The 22360-nt window shown below is 46.4% G+C and overlaps 1 protein-coding gene across 3 annotated transcripts in view; it reads right to left on the reverse strand.

The window, feature by feature from the left end:
• Window positions 1-45: 45 nt before the first annotated feature.
• The window catches only part of DDX42 (DEAD-box helicase 42), a 48556-nt gene continuing 26241 nt past the window's right edge, over window positions 46-22360 (reverse strand). For all 3 annotated transcript variants that reach the window (XM_073582392.1, XM_073582393.1, XM_073582391.1), the window contains exons 6-18: window positions 21482-21634; window positions 21300-21404; window positions 21094-21213; window positions 20836-21012; window positions 20561-20689; window positions 20316-20415; window positions 19975-20022; window positions 16751-16848; window positions 16353-16629; window positions 15364-15590; window positions 15160-15270; window positions 1315-1416; window positions 46-1234 (exon numbers count right to left, since the gene is read on the reverse strand). In XM_073582392.1, the coding sequence (XP_073438493.1) occupies window positions 494-1234; window positions 1315-1416; window positions 15160-15270; window positions 15364-15590; window positions 16353-16629; window positions 16751-16848; window positions 19975-20022; window positions 20316-20415; window positions 20561-20689; window positions 20836-21012; window positions 21094-21213; window positions 21300-21404; window positions 21482-21634 (2388 nt within the window). In that variant the 3' untranslated portion in view covers window positions 46-493. The remainder of the gene's footprint in view (window positions 1235-1314; window positions 1417-15159; window positions 15271-15363; window positions 15591-16352; window positions 16630-16750; window positions 16849-19974; window positions 20023-20315; window positions 20416-20560; window positions 20690-20835; window positions 21013-21093; window positions 21214-21299; window positions 21405-21481; window positions 21635-22360) is intronic.

A 22360-nucleotide genomic window follows, 5' to 3' on the forward strand; every position in this document is an offset into this window, starting at 1 on the left:
TGACTGAATAATAAGAGATGGTGCAAGAAAGGAATAGAGACCGAGTTAGAACAAATTTTCTTTTAATTATTGTTTATTATTGAGAACAATTCGGTACATGAAAAGAAAAAAAAAGTTAAAATGAAAACCATCTATGTACAGAAAAAAAAAACATTCTAAACACACAAATTGCAGACTGAAGAATTCTCAAAGATGGCTGCCACTTAAGATGCTTCCGCTTTGTGTATTGTACGAAGCACAGGATACAACTGGGAATTTCAGCATATTCTGCTCTACACATAGAAGAATAAGGATACGGGACCATCCTCATGTGGGCTTGTAAATGCTGTCACTATGCAAAGTCATACTGTGTTACAATTCCTGGGGGTGTAGATGTATTTGACCAACAATTCTGATTGGGACGTCAGGTCCACCAAAAGCAAGCAAAAATAAAAAAAAAACGAGAACAAAGACACGCAACTCTACTGACACCAGGTAACTCCTGTCAGGAAACTCAACTGTCCCATCTGCTCTTCTTGCGCTTGGGAGGATCCGGTACAACAAATGTGTCACCTTTTCCATCATCTCGAGATCCTTCTTTACGACTGTCTCCATCTCGTGAGCTCTCTCTTCTGCTTTCTCCTCCATCCCGGGAGCTCTCTCTTCGACCATCTCCAAAGCTGTCTCTTCGGCTTTCTTCCCTGTCTCGTGAGCTTTCTCTTCTTCCTTCGCTGTCCCGAGAACTCTCCCTTCGGCCGTCACTATCTCGTCTTCCATCGCCCCCATTACGGCTTTCACTGTGTCGGCTACTGCTGGAATGCCGATGTCCATCTCCATGGCGGTGTCCATCTCGTTCACTATGGCGGTGTCCATCGCCATGCCGCTGGCTATCCCCATGTCTTCCCCTACTTTCACCATATTTATCTCTGCTTCCACCACTTTCCCTGCTGCTGCTACTACTACTGCTGCTACTAGACCCCTCCTTATTACTTTGCTGGCTGGCTGCAGGGTAGCTAGGATTATCCATGGGTGTATAAGCTGCTGGGATACTACTAAGGGTTCCACTGCTGGTAAAGCCAGGCAACCCTTTGGACATGGGAAGCATCAGTTCCGAAGGAGCTGAATGAGTCTGTGGTGAAGAACTGGGAACCGAACTTAAGCTGCCCGCACTTGTCCAAGCTCCAGAGTTGATGGTCGACGTTCCTGTCTTCTGTGTGCTCAAGCTGGCAGCCACAAAATGATTTTTATACTGTGACTGTGAAGGGAATAAAAGACCAGTTAATATATCAAAGACATTAACAGCCTAAAAGCTCATACACTTTTCCAGCCCCGCACCTGAAATGCAGCCTTCATGGCAGATAGTCGATCTCCCATTGCTCCTCCTGTAGGTTTGAAGGCCTCATAATTGCTCATCACACTGCCGCTGACCGCACGTTCCTGAAAATAAAGCCACACGGTTCATTTGTTGCACTAAACATATGTGAGAGGAAACTTACTCAACTGAGCTTATCCCTAAATTTCAGTAAGTAAATCATAGATAGAATGTGGGGCAAGGTACAATGGTGGCAACTACAACTGGGCAAAGTAGAAAGACAAAAACTTAAAGCGATGAACTGGATTATAAGTAGGTATGCATACAACGTGTAGGCGCATGTTCACACTATCCACTAAACAGACAAAACCCAAGATAAAAACAAAATGAGCCAATACCCTGCAGAAAAAAAACAGGATTTTGGTTGCTTAGCGTAAAATCTGTTTCTCAGAGTCTTCATTGGGGGACACAGAAACCGTGGTGTGCGCTGCTGCCTCTAGGAGGTTGACACTATGCCATGAAAAAAATGTTAACTCCGCCTCCGCAGTTTACACCCCTCCGACAGGCTGTAGGACAATCAGTTAGTGAAAAAGCAGTAGGAAGAGACATTATCATGTAAGTCATCATATATTCATTACAAGTAGCAAAATCATGGGAGGGCGCTGTGTCACCCAATGAAGACTCTTTCGTCTCATTGGGGGACACAGAAACCGTGGGACGTCCAAAAGCAGTCCCTGTGGAGGGAGAAGACAGAAACATCCTTCTGGTCGGAGAACTCACCACTGCCGCCTGAAAAATTCTTCTGCCTAGACTGGTCAGCTGAAGTATAGGTATGGACCTTAGAGAACCTTGAAAAGGTATGAACGGACGACCAGGTGGCTGCCTTGCACAATTGCATGGCTGATGCCCTATGGTGTGCCGTCCAGGAGGCGCCCACCGCCCTGGTTGAGTGAGTCTTGACCCCAGCAGGGGACACCCTGTAGGCTTCCAGAATTGCCATTCTGATCCAGGGGGCGATTGTTGCCTTAGAGGCCGGCAGGCCTCTTTTCACCCCATTAGGAATGATATAGAGTGAGTCTGTTTCCCTGAAAGGAGCCGTCCTAGCCAGGTAGACCCTTATTGCCCTGGCCAGGTCCAGCTTATTGAAAAAACGCTCCAGTGGATGAGTTGGGGCAAAATGATGGTGGGATTATGTCCCCGTTCAGGTGGAAGGCTGATAGCACCTTGGGGAGGAAGGAAGGAAGGAGGCCGCAAAATAACCCTGTCTTTGAGCATAATCAAAAAAATGGAGGGAGACAGGACAGGGCCACCAACTCTGAAACCCGCCTGATAGAGGTGATGGCTATGAGAAATACCACCTTCCAGGACACAAGGAATATGGGAGCTTCCCAGAGGGGCTCCAAGGGTGAATTTGTCAAGGCTTCCAAGACCAGGTTAAGATCCCATGGATCCACTGGGGATCTGTAAGGAGGAGCTGTATGCCACCCCTTGAAGAAAGGTTTTAACCTGCAGGCAAGAGGCCCAATTCTGTTGGAAAAGAATAGAGAGAGCAGATACTTGGCCTTTCAGGGAACTTAGGGCACTACCGGCATCTAATCCTGCCTGGAGGAAGGCTAGGACAGATGGTAGGGAACAGGGTATAGGTGTGATGTGATTCGACTCACACCAGCCCAAAAAAAAATAGATCCTCTGAAGAAGATGGCTTCCTAGCCTGGATCATTGTATTAATGTATCGGTCCGAAAACAACCCAGCTGCTCTCAGTATTGTGGTTTAGATGGCCAAGCCGTCAAATTGAGCAACCGAGAATTCGGGTGGTAAAACGGCCCCTAAGCCAGGAGATCTGGCCTGTCGGGGAGTCTCCAGGGGGTGCTCGCGAGAAGATTGATAATTTCTGAGAACCAGGCACTCCTGGGGGCCAGTATGGGGCAACCAATATGACCGGCACTCCTTACACCCTGATCCCCTTTAGTAGCCTGGGTAGGAGAGAGAAGGCAGGGACCAGGTAAGGGAGTCTGAACTGTGACCAGGGAATAACCAGCACGTCGACCCCTATTGCCAGAGGATCGCTTCACCTGGAGACAAACTATTGGACCCTTCTGTTATGTCGAGATACCAGAAGGTCCACATCCGGAGTCCCCCATAGTCGGCAGATTTGATGGAGCATGAACTGATGTCAGGACTATTCTCCTGCTGCGAGCCCTTCCCGACTGAGGAAGTCGGCAGCCGTGTTGCCTGTGCCGGGAATGTAAACTGCAGATCTTGCCGGATCGCGGCTTCCGCCCGGCTGAAGTTTCTTGATGCCTCTGCCGATGCCTGGGGACTCCTGGTTCCCCCCTGGTGATTGATGTATGCCACTTCTGTGGCATTGACCATCTGAATCCGGATTGGCTGATCCTTGAGGCATCCTTCCCAATGTAGGAGTGCTGGAAAGACCCTGGTTGGTTCTAGAATGTCGATCGACAGTGAGGATTCTTGCCTCGACCATCACCCCTGGACCGCCAGGTGACGGAACACTGCACCCCAGCCCAGGAGGCTGGCATCCGTAGTTATCACCTGCCAGTGGACAGGGGGGAAAAGGACTGCCCCAGATAAACAAGGGGGGAGGAAAGTCACCCTTGAGGGACTGTCTGGCCTGAATGGGAGGGAGTAAGGGCGATCCAGTGAAGAGACGGACCTGTACCACTGAAGGAGGGTGTCCCTCTGAAGTATCCTGGAACGGAACAGGGCAAAGGGTATTGGCCTCTGAGGCTGCCACCATCCTCCGCAGGACTCTCATGGCAGCGCGAAAAGATAGGAGGAGTCGGGATTCTAGCAGAAAGCAAATTCCCTGTCGGAGAGTAATCCACTTTCTTTCGGGAAGAGATGCCCTCGAGCGGCGGGTGTCGATTAGCATCCCTAAGAATGCTAGGCGTTGTGTTGGCGTAAGGCGGGATTCTTCCCTGTTGAAGAGCCAACCAAATAGGGACAGCGTGACTAGAACCGCAGATAGGTTTTCCTGAGCCTGTTCGAAGGAGGGTGCTTTGACGAGAATATCGTCGAGATATGGGACTAATACTATACCTCTGACCCTTAATATGGCTACCATTGCTGCTATAATCTTTGTAAAAATTCTGGGGCTGTTGCCAGCCCAAATAGTAGGGCCCCCAACTGGGAATGCTGCTACTGGACAGTGCAGCGCAAAAATCCTTCATGTCCCTGAAAAATGGGACTGTGCAGGTAGGCGTCCTGAATATCTATGGAGGATAGGAATTCCTGATCCTCCATAGAGGCAATCACCGGCCGGATCGACTCCATCCTGAAGTGGCGTAGGCGGACCCATTTGTCTGACTTCTTGAGGTCTAGTATGGGACGAACCGAGCCATCCATTTTTTTTATTTGGTATTACAAACCGGTTTGGACCCATTTGTCTGTGAGTAAAGGTTTGTAAAACGCTCCTGCTTGAGAACAGGGATGATTACTCCTGCACTGAGGAGAGAGTTGATTGCCGCAAAAAAACCTGAGGTCATGGCAGCGTCTCTTGGTGGTTGAGATAGAAAAAACAGCCTCGCGGAAGGGCGCTGAAGTCCATCTAGCATCCTGTGGATACCACCTCCCTTACCCAGGTATCCATTACTGAACTACGGCAGACATCTCTGCAGAAGAGAAGGCGGCCCCTAGTGTGGGAGAGGGACTGGGGGAAGGGAGCTGCAATCCCTGCAGGCGTCAGGCTGAAGAGGATCTGCTTGGCCCCGACCTGGTAGCTCTGCTGCGGGAACTGCGAGGGCGCCATGAAGTAGAGGCCCGAAAGGACACCTTATTCCTGTCCCGAGGCTCCTGCGACCTCTGTGGGCCCTGAGCATATGCGTCTGCCATTGGGGCACGATGAAAGGGACGAAAGGATTGGGCCTTTCGTTTGAAAGCCTATCGACGAGACCTGGCCTGAGGGAGAAGGAAGCTTATGCCCCCAGCTGCATCTTTAATGATTTGATTTAACATTAGACCAAAAAAGTCGGGAATCCTGAAAAGACAGATTGGTTAGGGATCTCTTTGTGCACAAATCAGCCTGCCAGGCCTTTAGCCAGACTGTTCACCGGACGGCTACCCTGTTGCTGGATGCTTGGCTGCGGCGTCCCAAGCTGCTGATACCATATACTTCCCGACCAGAGATTCGGTCTGCGAACTCCGCTAGTTCTGCTGGCGGGGACCCGGCCAATATGCCCTAAGCTGTTTGACCCATCTTGACACTAACTTAGCTACCCAAGCTGAGGCGAAGGCCGGACACAATATAGCGGCTGCTGCCGTAAAGGTGGATATCGCCAGGGATTCTACCCTCCTATTATGGGTACCCTACAGGGGAGCCCCACTGGTGAGTGGAGGGACTGTTTTGGTAGAGAGTCTGGACACTGATGGATCCACCGAAGGGGAGGAGGTCCAGTTGGTAGTGAGATCTGGATGAGATCCCAAAATGGCTTCCCCTCTGAAACCGCCTGGTCGGGTTTTCCCTTTCCTTGGCCAACACCTCTTCAAAATCCCTGTGGGTGGCGAAGACCCTGGAGGGGGACCTATGCCGCTTAGCGCATGATCAACATCGAAGCGCCTGATCCTTAGGCTTTGAAGTGGCGTCCTTAATGTTAAGGTCTCATTGACTGCAGCAATGAGGTCCTGGACCATATCCTTGACGCCCTAGGCTGTTCCGGCCCGTATTCAGAACCCTCCTCCGAGTGTGTCTCTAAAAATGCCTCACACTATTCTAGGGAGGACCAGGAGGAGGCAGACAGCCAGAGAAACTCTGGCGGTGAGATGGAGTAAGAAGGGGACCTGGGTTGGTGGTCCTCAACCTTTTACGGCCTTTAGAAGGTCCAGAAAAAGGACTCCTTTGATGGACCTGTGTCCGCTGGAGTCCGAGGTGGCAATCTGTCAAGCACCGTTACCAGGTACTGTGATACCTTGGTAAGGTTAGCCAAGGATTTAGATAAGGAAGAGGCCCATCCCGGACACTCCTGTCTCTCGCGGCAACGGCTGACCCCTGAGCGGTAGACAGGACGGCCTCATCCAGCTCCCTGACAGGAAAGGCGGGTGGGGCTGCACCTGCTCTTTAGCATAGGTAATACAGTGGATCTGCAGCGTTCTGAGCAAAGTGGGGAGGACTGACCCGAAGGAAGCTTATTTCCTGAGGTACATACAAAATATTTAATGATGGTTGCCGACCCTCGGGGTAAAGAGCGGGGTGAGGGAGCAACAACTGTAGTGCAGTACTCACATCCCATGTCCCCACGGCAGCTGCTGCCCGGAGAACCTGGAGAATCAAGATGGCGCCGGTCCCAGAAGAGGACCCCGGAGGGCTGAGCCTACCCCAGAAGCCGGGATCTGACATCGGACACGCGCGTTCTGGATGACCGCTGGAGCCCTAGGAGCATAATGCCGCCGCGGGAGGAAGGATTGGAGGCTGCGCCGCAATCTGCATTCCTGCAGTGCTTGGAAGCAGGTACTGGCTCTTAAGATAACTTAGAGCCACAGGATGTAAGCACAGGGTAACAGTGATCCCCTCCATAAATGCAAGAAAGAAAGCTTCTCTTTTTTTTTCTACGAAAAATGCTGCAGCCTCTTACCTTCAGCTCCCCCCGCTACAGGGAGCGGTTAACTGACGAAAAGATTGCTGTCCCAAATCTTTTCTGCAGGGCATCTCACTCGATCATCAGGCTCTGGAGGGCGAGTGATGAGAGACGAAGGTCAGGACCAGATACGATCACCTGAACACGAGTTCGTGTTAGGGGCTAGGGTCCTGTCAATGGGATTTATGAGGATACGGGGTGGCAGTACACGCCGTACTCATAATCCCGGTGTGGGAATACAGATGTAGCCGCTCTACTCTGTATCCCTCCAAGGTTACCTGAAAAGGAACGACACACATTGAGGTAGGCATGGGTCTGTAAGAGACCTCTGTCCACCTCCTATCTGACACTAAGCAAAACTGATTGTCCTACAGCCTGTCGGAGGGGTGTATACTGCGGAGGCAGAGTTAACATTTTTTTCATGGCATAGTGTCAACCTCCTAGAGGCAGCAGCACACACCACAGTTTATGTGCCCCCCAATGAGACGAAAGAGAAAAATAAATAGCAATAGTGGAAGAAAATAACATAGGGTACTTAGTTAACTTAATTTTGATTTAAAAAAAAAAAACAAAAACCTAAAAGCCACCCCACTGGGTCGAGGTGACCTTATTCGGGAAGGTCCTAACCACTAGCATTAAAACCTTACTATATGTCAAATGACATAAATGTGAGTAAGGGCCAAGCAGGACTGAGGCCCCCACTAATGGACAGACAGCCATGGGGAGCTATATAAATGTTTTGCCCAGCTCAAAAAAAAAACAAAAAAAACTTGAGGCAACGTGGTGGGATGGCTTTTACAGTAGCTTACCTGAGGGGTGGGGGCGGTGGAGCGGGATTCCAGGTGAAAGGGATGGTGCTGCAAGAAGCTGGCGGTAGGAGATGCTGCGGTTCCCAGGCTGGTAGGAGCGGGGTGATGCTGCGGGCCCCAGGCTGTTAAGAGGTGGCATTTGGGTTCCGCCGACATTTTGTGAAAGCCCAGAGCCCCCGCACTTTCCATGCTTTTCAATGCGGTGGACTCCAGGAAAATGGCTGCTGGAGGCGGCACATACATAATTGAGATCTCGGGTGATGAGATCTCGGTTCAGAGTTCTCAATCTGTGTATGTGCCGCCTCCGGCGGTCATTTTCCTGTTGTCCACCACATCGAAAAACATGGAAAGTGTGAAGGCCCTGGGTTTTCACAATATGTCAGCTGAGATCCTGCACTGCCTAACACCCCCTCCTACCAGCCTGGGACCAGCAGCATTGCCCCTATCACCGCCAGAAACTTCTTGCCACAGCGACCCTGGGACCCCTCTCCATTGCAGCCGGTAAGCTACATTCCAAATATAAGACGCACACCAATTTCCACCCAATCTTAGGGGGGGGGAGTGCATCTTATATTCTGAAAAATACGGTAGTTTCTAATTTTGTTTTTATCTTGGGTTTTGTCTGTTGTGTGAGCAAGTGTCTGTCTTTACGTTGCATGCATAGCAACTTGTATTCCAGTTCATCTCTCAAAGTTTTTGCACTTTTTGCAAATAAGAGTGCTCCCAATGGCTGGGTGTCCATTAGTTGGTGTCTTGGTCCTGTTGAGGTTTTAATACTAGAGGTTAGGACCAGGTTTTAATACTAGAGGTTAGGACCGTCCCGAATTGAATCAACTTATGAGGTGGAAAGGCTTTTACGTTTTTTAATCAAAATTATATTAACTAAAGTACCCTATGTGATTTTCATGCACTATTGCCATTTATTTTTTTACTGCAGGGTATTCGCTCATTTTGGTTTTTTCTTGGGTTTTGTCACGGTAGAAAGCCAGTCAGAATGCAAACAGCAAATGTTGTACTAAAGCAGGCACGTTGCAGAGGACGTCAGGGCTTGAATGGCTTTATTCAGCTTTGGCAAACTTTCCTCAACAAGACTGTAACCTCAACTGATACAAGCAATGTTCTCAATTTAAGATATTGCACCCTAACCTCTGACCAAGTTAAACTTTTATCATATGGACTCATGAACGTGTGCAATTCCCATCATGGTTTTGATTTTCATGAGTAGATTGCGGTTTTGGAAAATTGGACACTCAAACCATCCCTGGAGATACCAACCAAGCAATTAATTTCAAACCAAAAAACAATATTTTTATCCCAGCCAATCTCGTTCAGAATGTATGAATCTTATTGAGAAATAAGTGCAACTGCAATCTCAGCCCTCAGTTATGAACGGTTTTGTCTGAGCTGACTCTTATGACGACTGATATTACTGTTAAGGTGGTATGGCGGTTATTATGGATATTGATATATACAGGGAACAAATTCTAGATATGCTCAGTGGCGCCACCACTTAGTCTAAACTTTCATTCAATCCTAATGCAAGTTTTCCAAATTGGCTGCTGATTTAACACCCGAGGATTTTTTCATACCAAAAAATAGGATTTAAAAAAAACAACAACAAAAAAAAAGGTTGATTATCGCAAATCCAGTCATTCCAACACTACATGCACTCCCAAAGGAGCACAAAGGCATTTTTCCTCCACCGATGAGACATATTACTGGCATTGCCTCGGCCAATGAGCACATCAGTGAATCGCTGGATTCTCTATTACTGCATATGTATTCCTGGTTATAATGGGAATTGAAATACCTCTATTCCAAACTGAACAAGTAAGAGTGGAGAGAGCGGCATATCCAGAGGTGAGAAAAATTAAAAAAAAACACCTTTATTCCAAATCCATAAAAATGACAAACAGGGATACTAAAACCAACGTGTTTCTGGCGAGTTACTCACCCCTTAATCATAGAATATGACGAACTTAACCCTTTCTCTGCTTCCATTGTCTGGTATGGCAGATACAGTGGGGCAAAAAAGTATTTAGTCAGTCAGCAATAGTGCAAGTTCCACCACTTAAAAAGATGAGAGGCGTCTGTAATTTACATCATAGGTAGACCTCAACTATGGGAGACAAACTGAGAAAAAAAAATCCAGAAAATCACATTTTGTGATTTTTTTTCATTTTATTTGCATATTATGGTGGAAAATGAGTATTTGGTCAGAAACAAGCAATCAAGATTTCTGGCTCTCACAGACCTGTAACTTCTTCTTTAAGAGTCTCCTCTTTCCTCCACTCATTACATGTAGTAATGACACCTGTTTAAACTTGTTATCAGTATAAAAAGACACCTGTGCACACCCTCAAACAGTCTGACTCCAAACTCCACTATGGTGAAGACCAAAGAGCTGTCAAAGGTCACCAGAAACAAAATTGTAGCCCTGCACCAGGCTGGGAAGACTGAATCTGCAATAGCCAACCAGCTTGGAGTGAAGAAATCAACTGTGGGAGCAATAATTAGAAAATGGAAGACATACAAGACCACTGATAATCTCCCTCGATCTGGTGCTCCACGCAAAATCCCACCCCGTGGGGTCAGAATGATCACAAGAACGGTGAGCAAAAATCCCAGAACCACGCGGGGGGGACCTAGTGAATGAACTACAGAGAGCTGGGACCAATGTAACAAGGCCTACCATAAGTAACACACTACTCCACCATGGACTCAGATCCTGCAGTGCCAGACGTGAACCACTGCTTAAGCCTGTACATGTCCGGGCCCGTCTGAAGTTTGCTAGAGAGCATTTGGATGATCCAGAGGAGTTTTGGGAGAATGTCCTATGGTCTGATGAAACCAAACTGGAACTGTTTGGTAGAAACACAACTTGTCGTGTTTGGAGGAAAAAGAATACTGAGTTGCATCCATCAAACACAATACCTACTGTAAAGCATGGTGGTGGAAACATCATGCTTTGGGGCTGTTTCTCTGCAAAGGGGCCAGGACGACTGATCCGGGTACATGAAAGAATGAATGGGGCCATGTATCGTGAGATTTTGAGTGCAAACCTCCTTCCATCAGCAAGGGCATTGAAGATGAAACGTGGCTGGGTCTTTCAACATGACAATGATCCAAAGCACACCGCCAGGGCAACGAAGGAGTGGCTTCGTAAGAAGCATTTCAAGGTCCTGGAGTGGCCTAGCCAGTCTCCAGATCTCAACCCTATAGAAAACCTTTGGAGGGAGTTGAAAATCCGTGTTGCCAAGCGAAAAGCCAAAAACATCACTGCTCTAGAGGAGATCTGCATGGAGGAATGGGTCAACATACCAACAACAGTGTGTGGCAACCTTGTGAAGACTTACAGAAAACGTTTGACCTCTGTCATTGCCAACAAAGGATATATCACAAAGTATTGAGATGAAATTTTGTTTCTGACCAAATACTTATTTTCCACCATAATATGCAAATAAAATGAAAAAAAAACAGACAATGTGATTTTCTGGATTTTTTTTTCTCAGTTTGTCTCCCATAGTTGAGGTCTACCTATGATGTAAATTACAGACGCCTCTCATCTTTTTAAGTGGTGGAACTTGCACTATTGCTGACTGACTAAATACTTTTTTGCCCCACTGTACATCAACGATATGCACCTCATATGGAGAGGTGATGTATCTGCCATTCCTCTCTTTATTAAACAATTCTAACCCTAAAAACTTGCAATTTACGTCTTCACATCACTCCTCAAGAATCACCTTTTTAGATTTGCAGTTGTCAGAAACGCCAAATAAATCAATATGTATTTCCATGTTTCGCAAGCCCTATTCTGGTAACACCATGTTATACGCAAGGAAGCTGTCACCAAAGCAATTCTGGTAGGTGAATTTACCGGAATTATTAAGAATTGCAGTGATCCTTTGAACGCTATCCCAAGTGAATGATGAGTAGAAGCAGGAACATTGTAAAGACGAGAAAAAAACCCCTCAAATTTCCTTACAACAGATCCCAAATTTTGAAGATGATATTTTATCTACAGTTTTACAAGACGGTTGTCATATTGTGGCTGAAAAGTCTTGGGTATGTTCCCACGGTCAGTAAACGCTATGGAATGGATGCTGCGTACATCCGCAGTGTGAAATACACAGTGGCCAGATGTTACAGCATAGTGGATGGGATTTCAAGAAATCCCATGCCCACTATGCGTGCAGGGAAACCACCGCCTTCCCTGCGGAGACGGACATGCCGCGCATCTTTTCAGACCGCAGCATGTCAATTTATGTAGTGGAGACGCTCAGTCTCCGCTATGTAAATTACCCATACACTTTCAAGAGATGCGGTAAAACCGCATTATCTTCTTAGTCACATCATGTGTATTAAGTGCAGGAACGCAGCCTACTACGCATATGTACTAATTTAAATAATGGCGTACCTTGTTTTAGCCGGAAGTTCACCTACACTGCAGTTCTCGCGATCGATCAGCTGATCACGAGAACTGCAGTGCACGTGACTGCCGGGGACCGCGTTATCTCCTCCTGTCATCAGCTTCAAGCTCCGGTGTGTCCTAGATGTGAGGCTGAATGGTGGCATAATGCCACCGCTCAGCCAAAGGCATCCAGATGTAGCAGAGCTGGACTCATAGTGGGACAGTATGTATAACTTGTCGGTGGACAGGTAAGGATATTGTTGCTTTTTATTTTAATTCTCTCCCAGGAGACAAGGGCGTCGGTGGAATAGGCGATGCAGCAAGTATGGTTTAATTAAGACCTATTAAAAGGAGTCTGTGTCATTATTTCAATTAAAAGACTTATTCTAGCTGTGTCTTTATTTACCATGCAACTATAGGATTAGTAATGGATAGGTTTCTTATAGACGCTTCTCCATTGCTAAGCCATGGGTGTTATGAGCTCATTTTCTGCTCCACCAGTTGAGAGTTCCCCTTCCGTTCTCCCTCTGGTGGTGACAGGAGGTAGAGAGGTTGGTTTAAGTGGTAGTGATCTGCCACCTGGTGAGGAAGATAACGATTGGATCTCTGGAGGATCAGAATGGATATAAGACAGCCGACGCCCTATCCTAGTGCTGGTGATTCAGTCTGCTTCTCAGGTCTAGGACTCAGCTCTGTTCCAGTCTTCTCAAGAGAAGTTTGTTTTTTTGCTATGTTCACACTTGCTCTTGTTGGTCATTTCAGTTTTTTGTGTGGTCAGCCAGCCCGGCTGGGCTGTGCTGAATTTCCACACTTATTTGCCAAATTGTCTTTTTTTTGTCCCTTATTAGATTGGTCTCTTTGCTCTGTCTCAGAATATTTCAGAGTTCTGATATAGTGGTAGAAGTCTAGTGACTTCAGGGTTAATTTTGCTATCAGTTGTGTTGGACATTTTTGTAGGGTTTTTCGGCAGATTGCAGACAGTTTCTTTCCTTTCCTGTCCTTTCTAGTTAGTTTGGCCCCATCGTTTGTTCAGCCTATTTTCCTGCCTTTGTTTGTGTTTTCATCTTGTTTCACCGTCAATACATGTGGGGGGCTGTCTCTCCTTTGGGGTCTGCTCTGGGGCAGTTAGTTTTCCTCTTTTCCTGCTTTAGGCTTATTTAGTTCTCCGGTTGTGACGAGGCTTCTAGGACCACCGTAGGAACGCTCCACGACTGCTGCTAGTTGCGTGTTAGGATCAGGGGTCTGCAGTCTGCATAGTTACCAAACTCTTTGGTTTTCTGAGACTTTGCTTGTTTGTTTTTTTTTTCCTCCTCGGCTACCCGTTCATAACACATGGGCTTGATGTCACCTGACAATACAAAGGAGACATCAACCCCACAAGTATGAACCCCACTTGCTACCGCTACAGGGCAAGTGGGAAGACCTGGGTAAAGTGCCACAATTGGCGCATCTTTGATGTGCCATGGGCGACTGTGGGCTGCTATTTTTAAGTAGGTGAGGGCCAAAATCCATGGGTCTTGCCAGCCTGAGAATACCAGGCCGCAGCTATCTGCTTTTTCCTTGGCTGGTTATTTTTTGGAGGGGGTACCACTATTTTTGCTAACCATCCAAGATAAGCAGACTGCTGCGACTTGGTATTATCAGGCTGCTAAGGTTCATGGATACTGGATCCTTACCAGCTTGAAATACCAGCCCTAGTAGTCTGCTTTACTGCATCTGTGCTTTCCTCCACTTCCGTGTCATGTATGTCCGGCTGTGTCACAAGATTCACCATTATTTAACTTAGCACATGTGCGTAGTAAGCTGCGTTCCCACACTTAATATGCATGTGATTAGAAAGATAATGCAATTTTACCGCATCTAATGATAGTCTTTGGGTAATTTACGCAGCGGAGACTGAGTGTATCCGCTACATAAATACACATGCTCCGGTCTGGAAAGACGTGCCACATGTCTGGCTCCGCAGGTGAGCTGTGGGCATCTGTGCACGCATAGTGGACATGGGATTTCTTGAAATCCCATCCACTATGCTGTAACAGCTGGACGCTGCAGGTTGGGCGCTGCAAATGTATGCAGCGTCCAACCTGCAGTATTTACTGACCGTGTGCACATACCCCAATTTATCTGCAAACACGAAATAACTTTTTTTTCCTTCCTGGAATCCAACTTTCAATTAGCTTTATTTCAAGTAACAAAAAAAACATATGTAATGAAAAAAACACATCAAAACCGCAATCGGAAAAAAACAGATAAAAAATGCATGTAAAAACACAAGTGACCTGCCAGTTACCTCAGATGCACATTTAGTGCAGATTTCACCTGTGTCAAATCCTGAACCATTCCTGATCATGTGCACATACCCTTACTCGTTGGGGAATATCATGTCACACCAAGTTTTTTCCAGGAGCTTATAACAGTAATAATTCATGGCTAAATTACAAAGGTTTTTCTAAATGTGGGGCTAAAAAATATAAAATCTGCACATATGCATTATACTGTAGTACACCCGGTTCCCCGACACAGCCAAATCTCATCATTTCATACCAAGCCATTTATTAACTGCAACTCTAAAAATGTGATGTACATCATTAGATGTTCTACGTGACAAAAAATCTACATTGGTCGTATGACACGATAACTAAAGGTCCGTATTAATGAACATCGTAATCACATGGTTAACACTAATAATTTAAGTTGCAGCCAAACATGTTATCTCTTACCACTAGTGACAGGATGCTTTATTCCAAACCTTCGATATTGAGATTAATCAATCACATGCTGGGAAACTTTTTCCCACGTAGCATCGACAAAGAACGCCAGAAAGCGTTTGTTCTAAACTCGTCGCTTTTGCTTTTTTCCCTTCCATCCACGTCTCTTTGCTATGTTTTAAGAATACCCCACTAAAGAAAACTTTTAAACCTTCATCCAGGAGCTGGAACAACTAATTTTTTTTTTAAAAGATACTTTAATCCCTGGACTTTAGAAGATCCGCAACCTAAGACATCTTTAAGACTCCTAGACGTAGTAGTGTATATATAAAAGTCTGTACTTACAGAGGTTTCTGCTCCAAGTCCAGGGCGTTCTCTGTAGCCCAGTCCTCCACCACCTACATTCAGTTTTTTGCCTTTCCCAGCCTTAAATCGGGACTTCCGAAACCAAGAATTCTGCAGGAAAGAAACCGTAAAAATTACTAACCCAAAATGGGGTTGCAAAACAGTTACAAGCTGGGAGATAAGTTTTATATTTGCAGACATTACCTGCATTGCCAGATCCAGCAAATCTTTGGAAACATATTGATTGGCACCTTCCAAATTCCTCACTAGATCCCCAGCAAAGTTACTGTCTTTTGGTGTTAACAACGTATACGCCACACCCTTTTCTCCCGCTCTGCCCGTACGACCAATGCGGTGAGTGTGAGTGTCGATATCTCGTGCCACGTCGTAGTTGATTACGGTTTTGATTGATGGAATATCCAGACCTCGGGCTGTCAATAAATGATATTAATAGATATTGATACAGTGCGCATTCTAGATTTGTGGAAGGAAAGTCCCAAAAACCTATATGTTAAAGAGGCTTTTTGTTCTCTCAAATAACATTGCAATGTACTGTATCTGCAAATATATATGATTGTTTACAAGTATCCTCATCTCTTCATTTTTCCTTAAGTTCAATCAATAACCATGCTCATGATTTCCCTGGAAAAAAATATCACTTCCTTCCAAGTTCCATAGTATCAAAACAACAAATCCCAGCATCCTTCTCCAGCACTTGTTCCTCCCACCGCTCCGCTCTCTACTGTCCACACAGTGAAGTGTGCACCGCAAAATCTGCTCTACTCACTTCCACCATCATGTAAATGATTTCTTCCCACCTGAGGGAGCGCTGCAACGACAGACACTTGCACACTACACACTGTGTGGTGGCATACTTTGCACCAGTGTAGTGGAGAGCAGTAACTGCACTGTGATGACATTCAACCATGGACAGGCTTGAATATTGAGCTTGAATCAAGCCATGACCCAGGAGTCGTGTTGCCACATCTCAGACGGGAGGCTGAGTGATGAGAAGATAGAAGATCATAGATCTACACCCACTTCAAGCCAGCTGTAAGAAGTATGGAAACTTCAAAAACTCTGGCTTGCAGATGGGATGGGAAGCAATGGCTTCATTATCTCCCTAGGTTACTTCAATAGAAAAAAAAAAGAATTGCTCCCAAGAGTACCTCTTTACTCATAGAGCTTCTTACCAGCAACATCTGTAGCAACTAGGATGGGAATAGTCTTCTTTTTGAAGTCTGTGATAACCTTGTTCCTTTCACTCTGGTCCATGTCTCCATGAAGGAGACCTAATGGATGATCCTCTACGCGCAAGTTGTTGGCAAGTTCTTCAGCATTAGCTTTTTTGGTGACAAACAGGAGGACGCTCCCCGCGGATGTGAATTCCACGAGTCTGCGGGTTAGCCAGCTCCACTTATCTGGACCAGACGAGAGAATTTCCACCATCTGAGTGATGTCCTCATTAGCCTGGAGATTAAAAAAGAAAATGTAAGCAAATAAACAGAATGGTAAATACAGAAAATGATACGATCTTCTAAAAAAATAAATAAATACGTATAAGGTTGAATAATAAAATACAAGTTCTCACCTCTCCAATATCACCCTGAACAACACGGATGGGATCAATCAGAATATCCCTGGCCAGCCTTTCAATCTTCTTCCGGAATGTGGCACTGAAGAGCAAAGCTGGGTAGGAAAGGACATGGCAGATTTAAGGTGTGCGTACAAGTTAAGTACTTGCAGCAGGCATTTCTGACCCACAAATTTGTCTCGACAAGAAAAAACTGCACAAAATATGCTTGCTTTTTATGCATTTTCTACATTCAAATGAATGGGTGAAAAACGCTGGAAGACATTTTGCATTTAGCATCCTTCATAAGGCTCAAACACACAAACTGAAACGGACTACTCTTCAGAGGTCCAGGGATGAGGCACGAGCGACACTCCCAGACTACTTCCTCTGCTTTTTAAAACAGTGGATAGCAGGCAATCATTTGCCTAATTCTGACCACCTTGCGCACTGCTTGAGTATTCAGAGTTTATGAGGGTGAGGATGGTGCGGGGGTCTTGGAGGCCCCAGAGCAACACTCATGCTCTTTCTTGCCAATTCACAGACTTACGGTTCAAGTGTGGAGAGCCGCCAGAAAGATTTTTCAATTAAAAGTCAAGTAGCCAAGTTCCCCTTATGGCATAACAGTTCTCTTCCGGAATTGCTACATTCCCAAGATGCTCAGTTTTGGTTGAACTTAAAGATCAAGACACTGACTGGGAGTTTTGGTTTTCTTTGTTTTCTTCAATGTCAACAGCTCTATCAAGTCCCCAGACACGCTTTCCTTAGGTATCTGCATGCCCTAAATACCCAGCTCCCGCGCATTGGAAATTCTCTCATATCCTTTGGTTAAGATTCCAAGGAGCCAGGGACACAAGGGATTGTTTTGCCATAGGTAGAGGCAGCAAATTTTATACACCTGATGTAGTATTGCCCACCTATCGTGGACTTTTGGAAAGCGGTCATAGTTATTCTCATCGAGATCATACACCCCTTGCACCACTCTGTCCTAAGGTGCGTTTATTAGGAATCCTAGATGACAACCCTCGCACTCTTCTCAGGGAAACAATGTTTTTGGATCCTAAGGCTATCGCCATGAGATGGTTGGATAAAAGGCCCCCAGAATTTCTCACGGTCAATATGGTACATACTGCAGCTTCCAATAAGAGGGTGGTACAGAAAAATATACACTGTGCTGAAAATGTGAAAAGGTAAGGAAATTTTGATTTGATTCACATTAGTTCCTGGTGATAAGGAGTATTCTCTCAGGGTAAAGAATGTGATATTTAAAGCCTGACATGGGTGTCTGATGATTTTAGGTAAGATATTAGACCCATGGTATGTTAAGGGCAGGGTTAAATTTGCCAGACAATATTAATGAGCAATGAGACAGCTTGTTCTTTTGTTTCATTATATAACCTTATGTTGCATAATCTTCAATAAAATTAACAAAAAAAAAAAAAAAACAACACGGGAAGAATTGCCATACTTCAGATTTGAAAATGCCTCAAGTCTGCAAGGTAAAAAAAAAAAAAAAAAAAAGTGATTGATATTTCCGAAATCTCATTGGCTTGTCTGGTACTATAACAGACTGAAAAAATGCAACATATGAACAAGTCCTAATAAAAGAGAGAAGAAAAAAAAAAAAAAAAAAAAGAGGTCTTTGTAAATCAGGGGAGGGGTAACTTTTTTCTGCCGAGGGCCATTTGGAATTTTATAATAGTGTTCGGGGGCCGTATAAAATTATTAATAATGATAAGCGAGTATACTCGCTCGGGTTTTCCCGAGCATGCTCGGGTGTGTTCCGAGTATATTGGCGTGCTCGAAGATTTAGTTTATGTCGACAGTGCAGACGTCTCCCCAGTGCACCCGTTTCCCCAGAGCAGCCATCTCCTCAGTGCACCCGTTTCCCCAGGGCACCCACTTCCCCAGTGTAGCCATCTCCTCAGGGCACCCATTTCCCCAGGGCACCCACTTCCCCAGTGTAGCCATCTCCTCAGGGCACCCGTTTGCCCAGTGCAGCCATCTCCTCAGTGCACCCGTTTCCCCAGTGCAGCCATCTCCTCAGTGCACCCGTTTCCCCAGTGCAGCCATCTCCTCAGTGCACCCGTTTCCCCAGTGCAGCCATCTCCTCAGTGCACCCGTTTCCCCAGTGCAGCCATCTCCTCAGTGCACCCGTTTCCCCAGTGCAGCCATCTCCTCAGTGCACCCGTTTCCCCAGTGCAGCCATCTCCTCAGTGCACCCGTTTCCCCAGTGCAGCCATCTCCTCAGTGCACCCGTTTCCCCAGTGCAGCCATCTCCTCAGTGCAACCATTTCCCCAGTGTAGCCATCTCCTCAGGGCACCCGTTTCCCCAGTGCAGCCATCTCCTCAGGGCACCCGTTTCCCCAGTGCAGCCATCTCCTCAGGGCACCTGTTTCCCCAGTGCAGCCATCTCCTCAGTGCACCCGTTTCCCCAGTGCAGCCATCTCCTCAGTGCACCCGTTTTCCCAGTGTAGCCATCTCAGGGCACCCGTTTCCCCAGTGTAGCCATCTCAGGGCACCCGTTTGCCCAGTGCAGCCATCTCAGTGCACCCGTTTGCCCAGTGCAGCCATCTCCTCAGTACACCCGTCTCTCCAGTGCAGCCATCTCCTCAGTACACCCGTTTCTCCAGTGCAGCCATCTCCTCAGTGCACCCGTTTCCCCAGAGCAGCCATCTTCCCAGTGCAGGCTCCGCTCATTCCCCCCCCCCCCCCATTGCCACCCTGCTGCCACTCATTCTCCCCCCCGCTCTTTCTTCTCCCCCTGGCTCACCTGTGGCTTGGTCCGACTCCGGTCCGTTCCCTGCTGCTTTTTCTTCCCGTTTGGGTGTGAGCGCGTGGTCACGTGGTACCGCTCATTAGGTTCATGAATACGGGAGCCACGCCTATGAGAGGGGAGTGGCGTCCATATTCATGATCTTAATGAGCCGTACCACGTGACCGCGCACTAACACAGGAAGAGCAGGACCATCACAGCTGCAGCGCAGGCACGGCTGAAGGAGGTGAGTATGATTGGGGGGGGGGGGGGGGGGCAAATGGGGCCCTGCTGAGCACAATAACGCCGCACCTCTTAAAGGGCCCACGGCCACAAAATGGGGAAAGTGGCTGCGGGCCGCACAGGATGATATGGCGGGCCGTATACGGCCCGCGGGCCGGACGTTCCCCACCACTGTTGTAAAGTATAAAGAGTATTTTATACAGTCCACTACTACCATCAGACACAAAGGCCCTTGTTAACTTACTCTGTCGGTCTGGTCTCACATGATTAGCGATGGATCGTACTTGGTATTCTGAAAGCAGAGACAACAGTTCAGAACGTCTGGGAGTAAAAATCACTATATGAACATATAGGGCTCATGCAGACATCCGTGGATCTAGGTCCGATAAAGGACCATAATGTACGGACTGCCCGCGGGTTTACTGACCTGCATGACAGCTTCATATATTTCTATGAGGCTATCGCGCTCAGGTCGGGAGGCCCGTGGTCATTCCGTTTATTGTGCTCCGTGATCGGACCAAGATCCACAGACATCTGCATGAGCCCTTGCTACGACAGTAAACTAAAGCCAGTCTATGACCTTACCAAAACCCATGTCAAACATGCGGTCAGCTTCATCAAACACAAGATAGGAGACTCTCTGTAGGTTAGTTGCCTTCTTCTTCACATGGTCTATAAGACGTCCCTGTTAAAGAAAAATATTATAATTACTTAGGTGTCAAAATTACACAGTAGACATTGGAAGTACTACAGCTTTGTGAATGAAGTCTTAGCCATCATGTGTGCCTGTCTAGTGGTTCCAGTAGGCGATAACCAACAAAGTCACTCACCGGTGTACAAACCACAATTTCTGCTCCTTCTTGCAGAGCTTTTGCCTGCTCCCACATACTGCCTCCTCCGTACACTGCCACAGAACGTAGATTGTAGGCTTTGCCAAATCGTTTACACTCATTGTGAATCTATCAAACAAAAACCACCATCATCAATACACATATTACATACTTTTTTGCACCCGTCAATCAGTGAAAACTAGGTAAAAAAAAAAAAAAAGATGGAATGTAAATATCATTCATGACCAATATTACACCGTAGGACTAGGCAGTACCTGCTGGCACAACTCGCGTGTGGGACATACTATGACAGCAATGGGCCCGTCTCCTGGCTGTAGCTCCTTCTGATCCATAATATGTACTAGTATAGGCCAGATAAACGCTGCCGTCTTACCACTTCCAGTTTTGGCAATGCCAATCATGTCTCGTCCACTAAGCGCCACTGGCACACCCTGGAGAAGGAAGCAAGACAATGTCAGGCAAAAGTAGAGACCACTTAGAACATGGGAGGTTTGCAGTGGCATGGGCTTTACCTGGCACTGGATAGGTGTGGGCTGGGTGTATTCAGACTTCCTAATCTGGTGCATAAGCTGTTCATCAAACCCAAAGTGAGCAAAGCTGCTGGCAGGACGTGGTGGGGCTGCGCCGGAGACCTGCATTTATTAGATATACACTTCTGATCTCCATGAAACCTTATGGTACATTGTAACATGAAGCCACATAACATTTATTGACTCACCCGCAGGTTCAGCTTATGCCTCAGCTCCACAATCTGCTGAGGAGTCAGAGATGTGATTTCCTCATGTTCTTCATAGAAGTTCTTCTCAAAAGGAGCATATTCGATCTGTAAAAATATCACAGCAAGAGAGATGAATGAGGTTGTGGGAGAAGTATCTAAGCCCACAGTAATTCTGTCTTTACCTCTGTATGGTCTATAGGAGGCAGAGGATCAATAATGCGTTTGGTGGATGAGGCAATAGGGTTGCCATCACTGTCATACTCAAGGTTGTCTTCTTCCTCTTCTGGTAGGAGCCCAGCCTTTGGGTTCTCTGCCATGTACCGAAAATAGGCTTCCTATGGGAAAGAGAGAGACTCAGCAGACAAAACAAAATACTCTGCATACAAAAAAAATCTAAATCAAAAGGTCTGCAAAGTGGAGACAACAACCTGCTAGGTGGAATCTTATGTTCTTCAATTATTTTATTCTACAGATTTGTAATATAGCACACACGGAGGACTACGGGCCAGACATCGCTCATATTCAAGATCACAGTGCATTATAGAGTCACTGTACAACTACACATGAAGTCCCTAGTTTTTCATATGGCCAATTTACGTTTTTTTTTTTATTGTTTTTAATTTTTGTCTCTGTTATGTGTCTTGTTTGCATCAATAAAAAATTATTATTTTGCTATGAATTATTGTGGTTTCTATTGTGGTGTTGATTGCAACCTTTTTACACGCTACTTTTTCTTGGATTCTTGTTCATATGCATTTGTGTGTGGTCTGCAATCCCCTTTAATATTTAGTAATGCCCTCAAGTTTTCACTTTTCCAATGTGGTGTATATACACACACATACACACACACCAGTCCCAGTGGGTCCTATGTGGTGTATAGACACACACACACACACACATCAGTCCCAATGTGTCCTATGTGGTGTATATACACACACGCACCAGTCCCAGTGTGTCCTATGTGGTGTATATACACACACGCACCAGTCCCAGTGGGTCCTATGTGATGTATACACACACACACACCAGTCCCAATGTGTCCTATGTAGTGTATATACACA

The sequence above is a fragment of the Dendrobates tinctorius genome, unplaced genomic scaffold (genome assembly GCF_039654945.1).
Source record: "Dendrobates tinctorius isolate UK_male_01 unplaced genomic scaffold, ASM3965494v1 ptg000071l, whole genome shotgun sequence".
Lineage (NCBI taxonomy): Eukaryota > Metazoa > Chordata > Amphibia > Anura > Dendrobatidae > Dendrobates > Dendrobates tinctorius.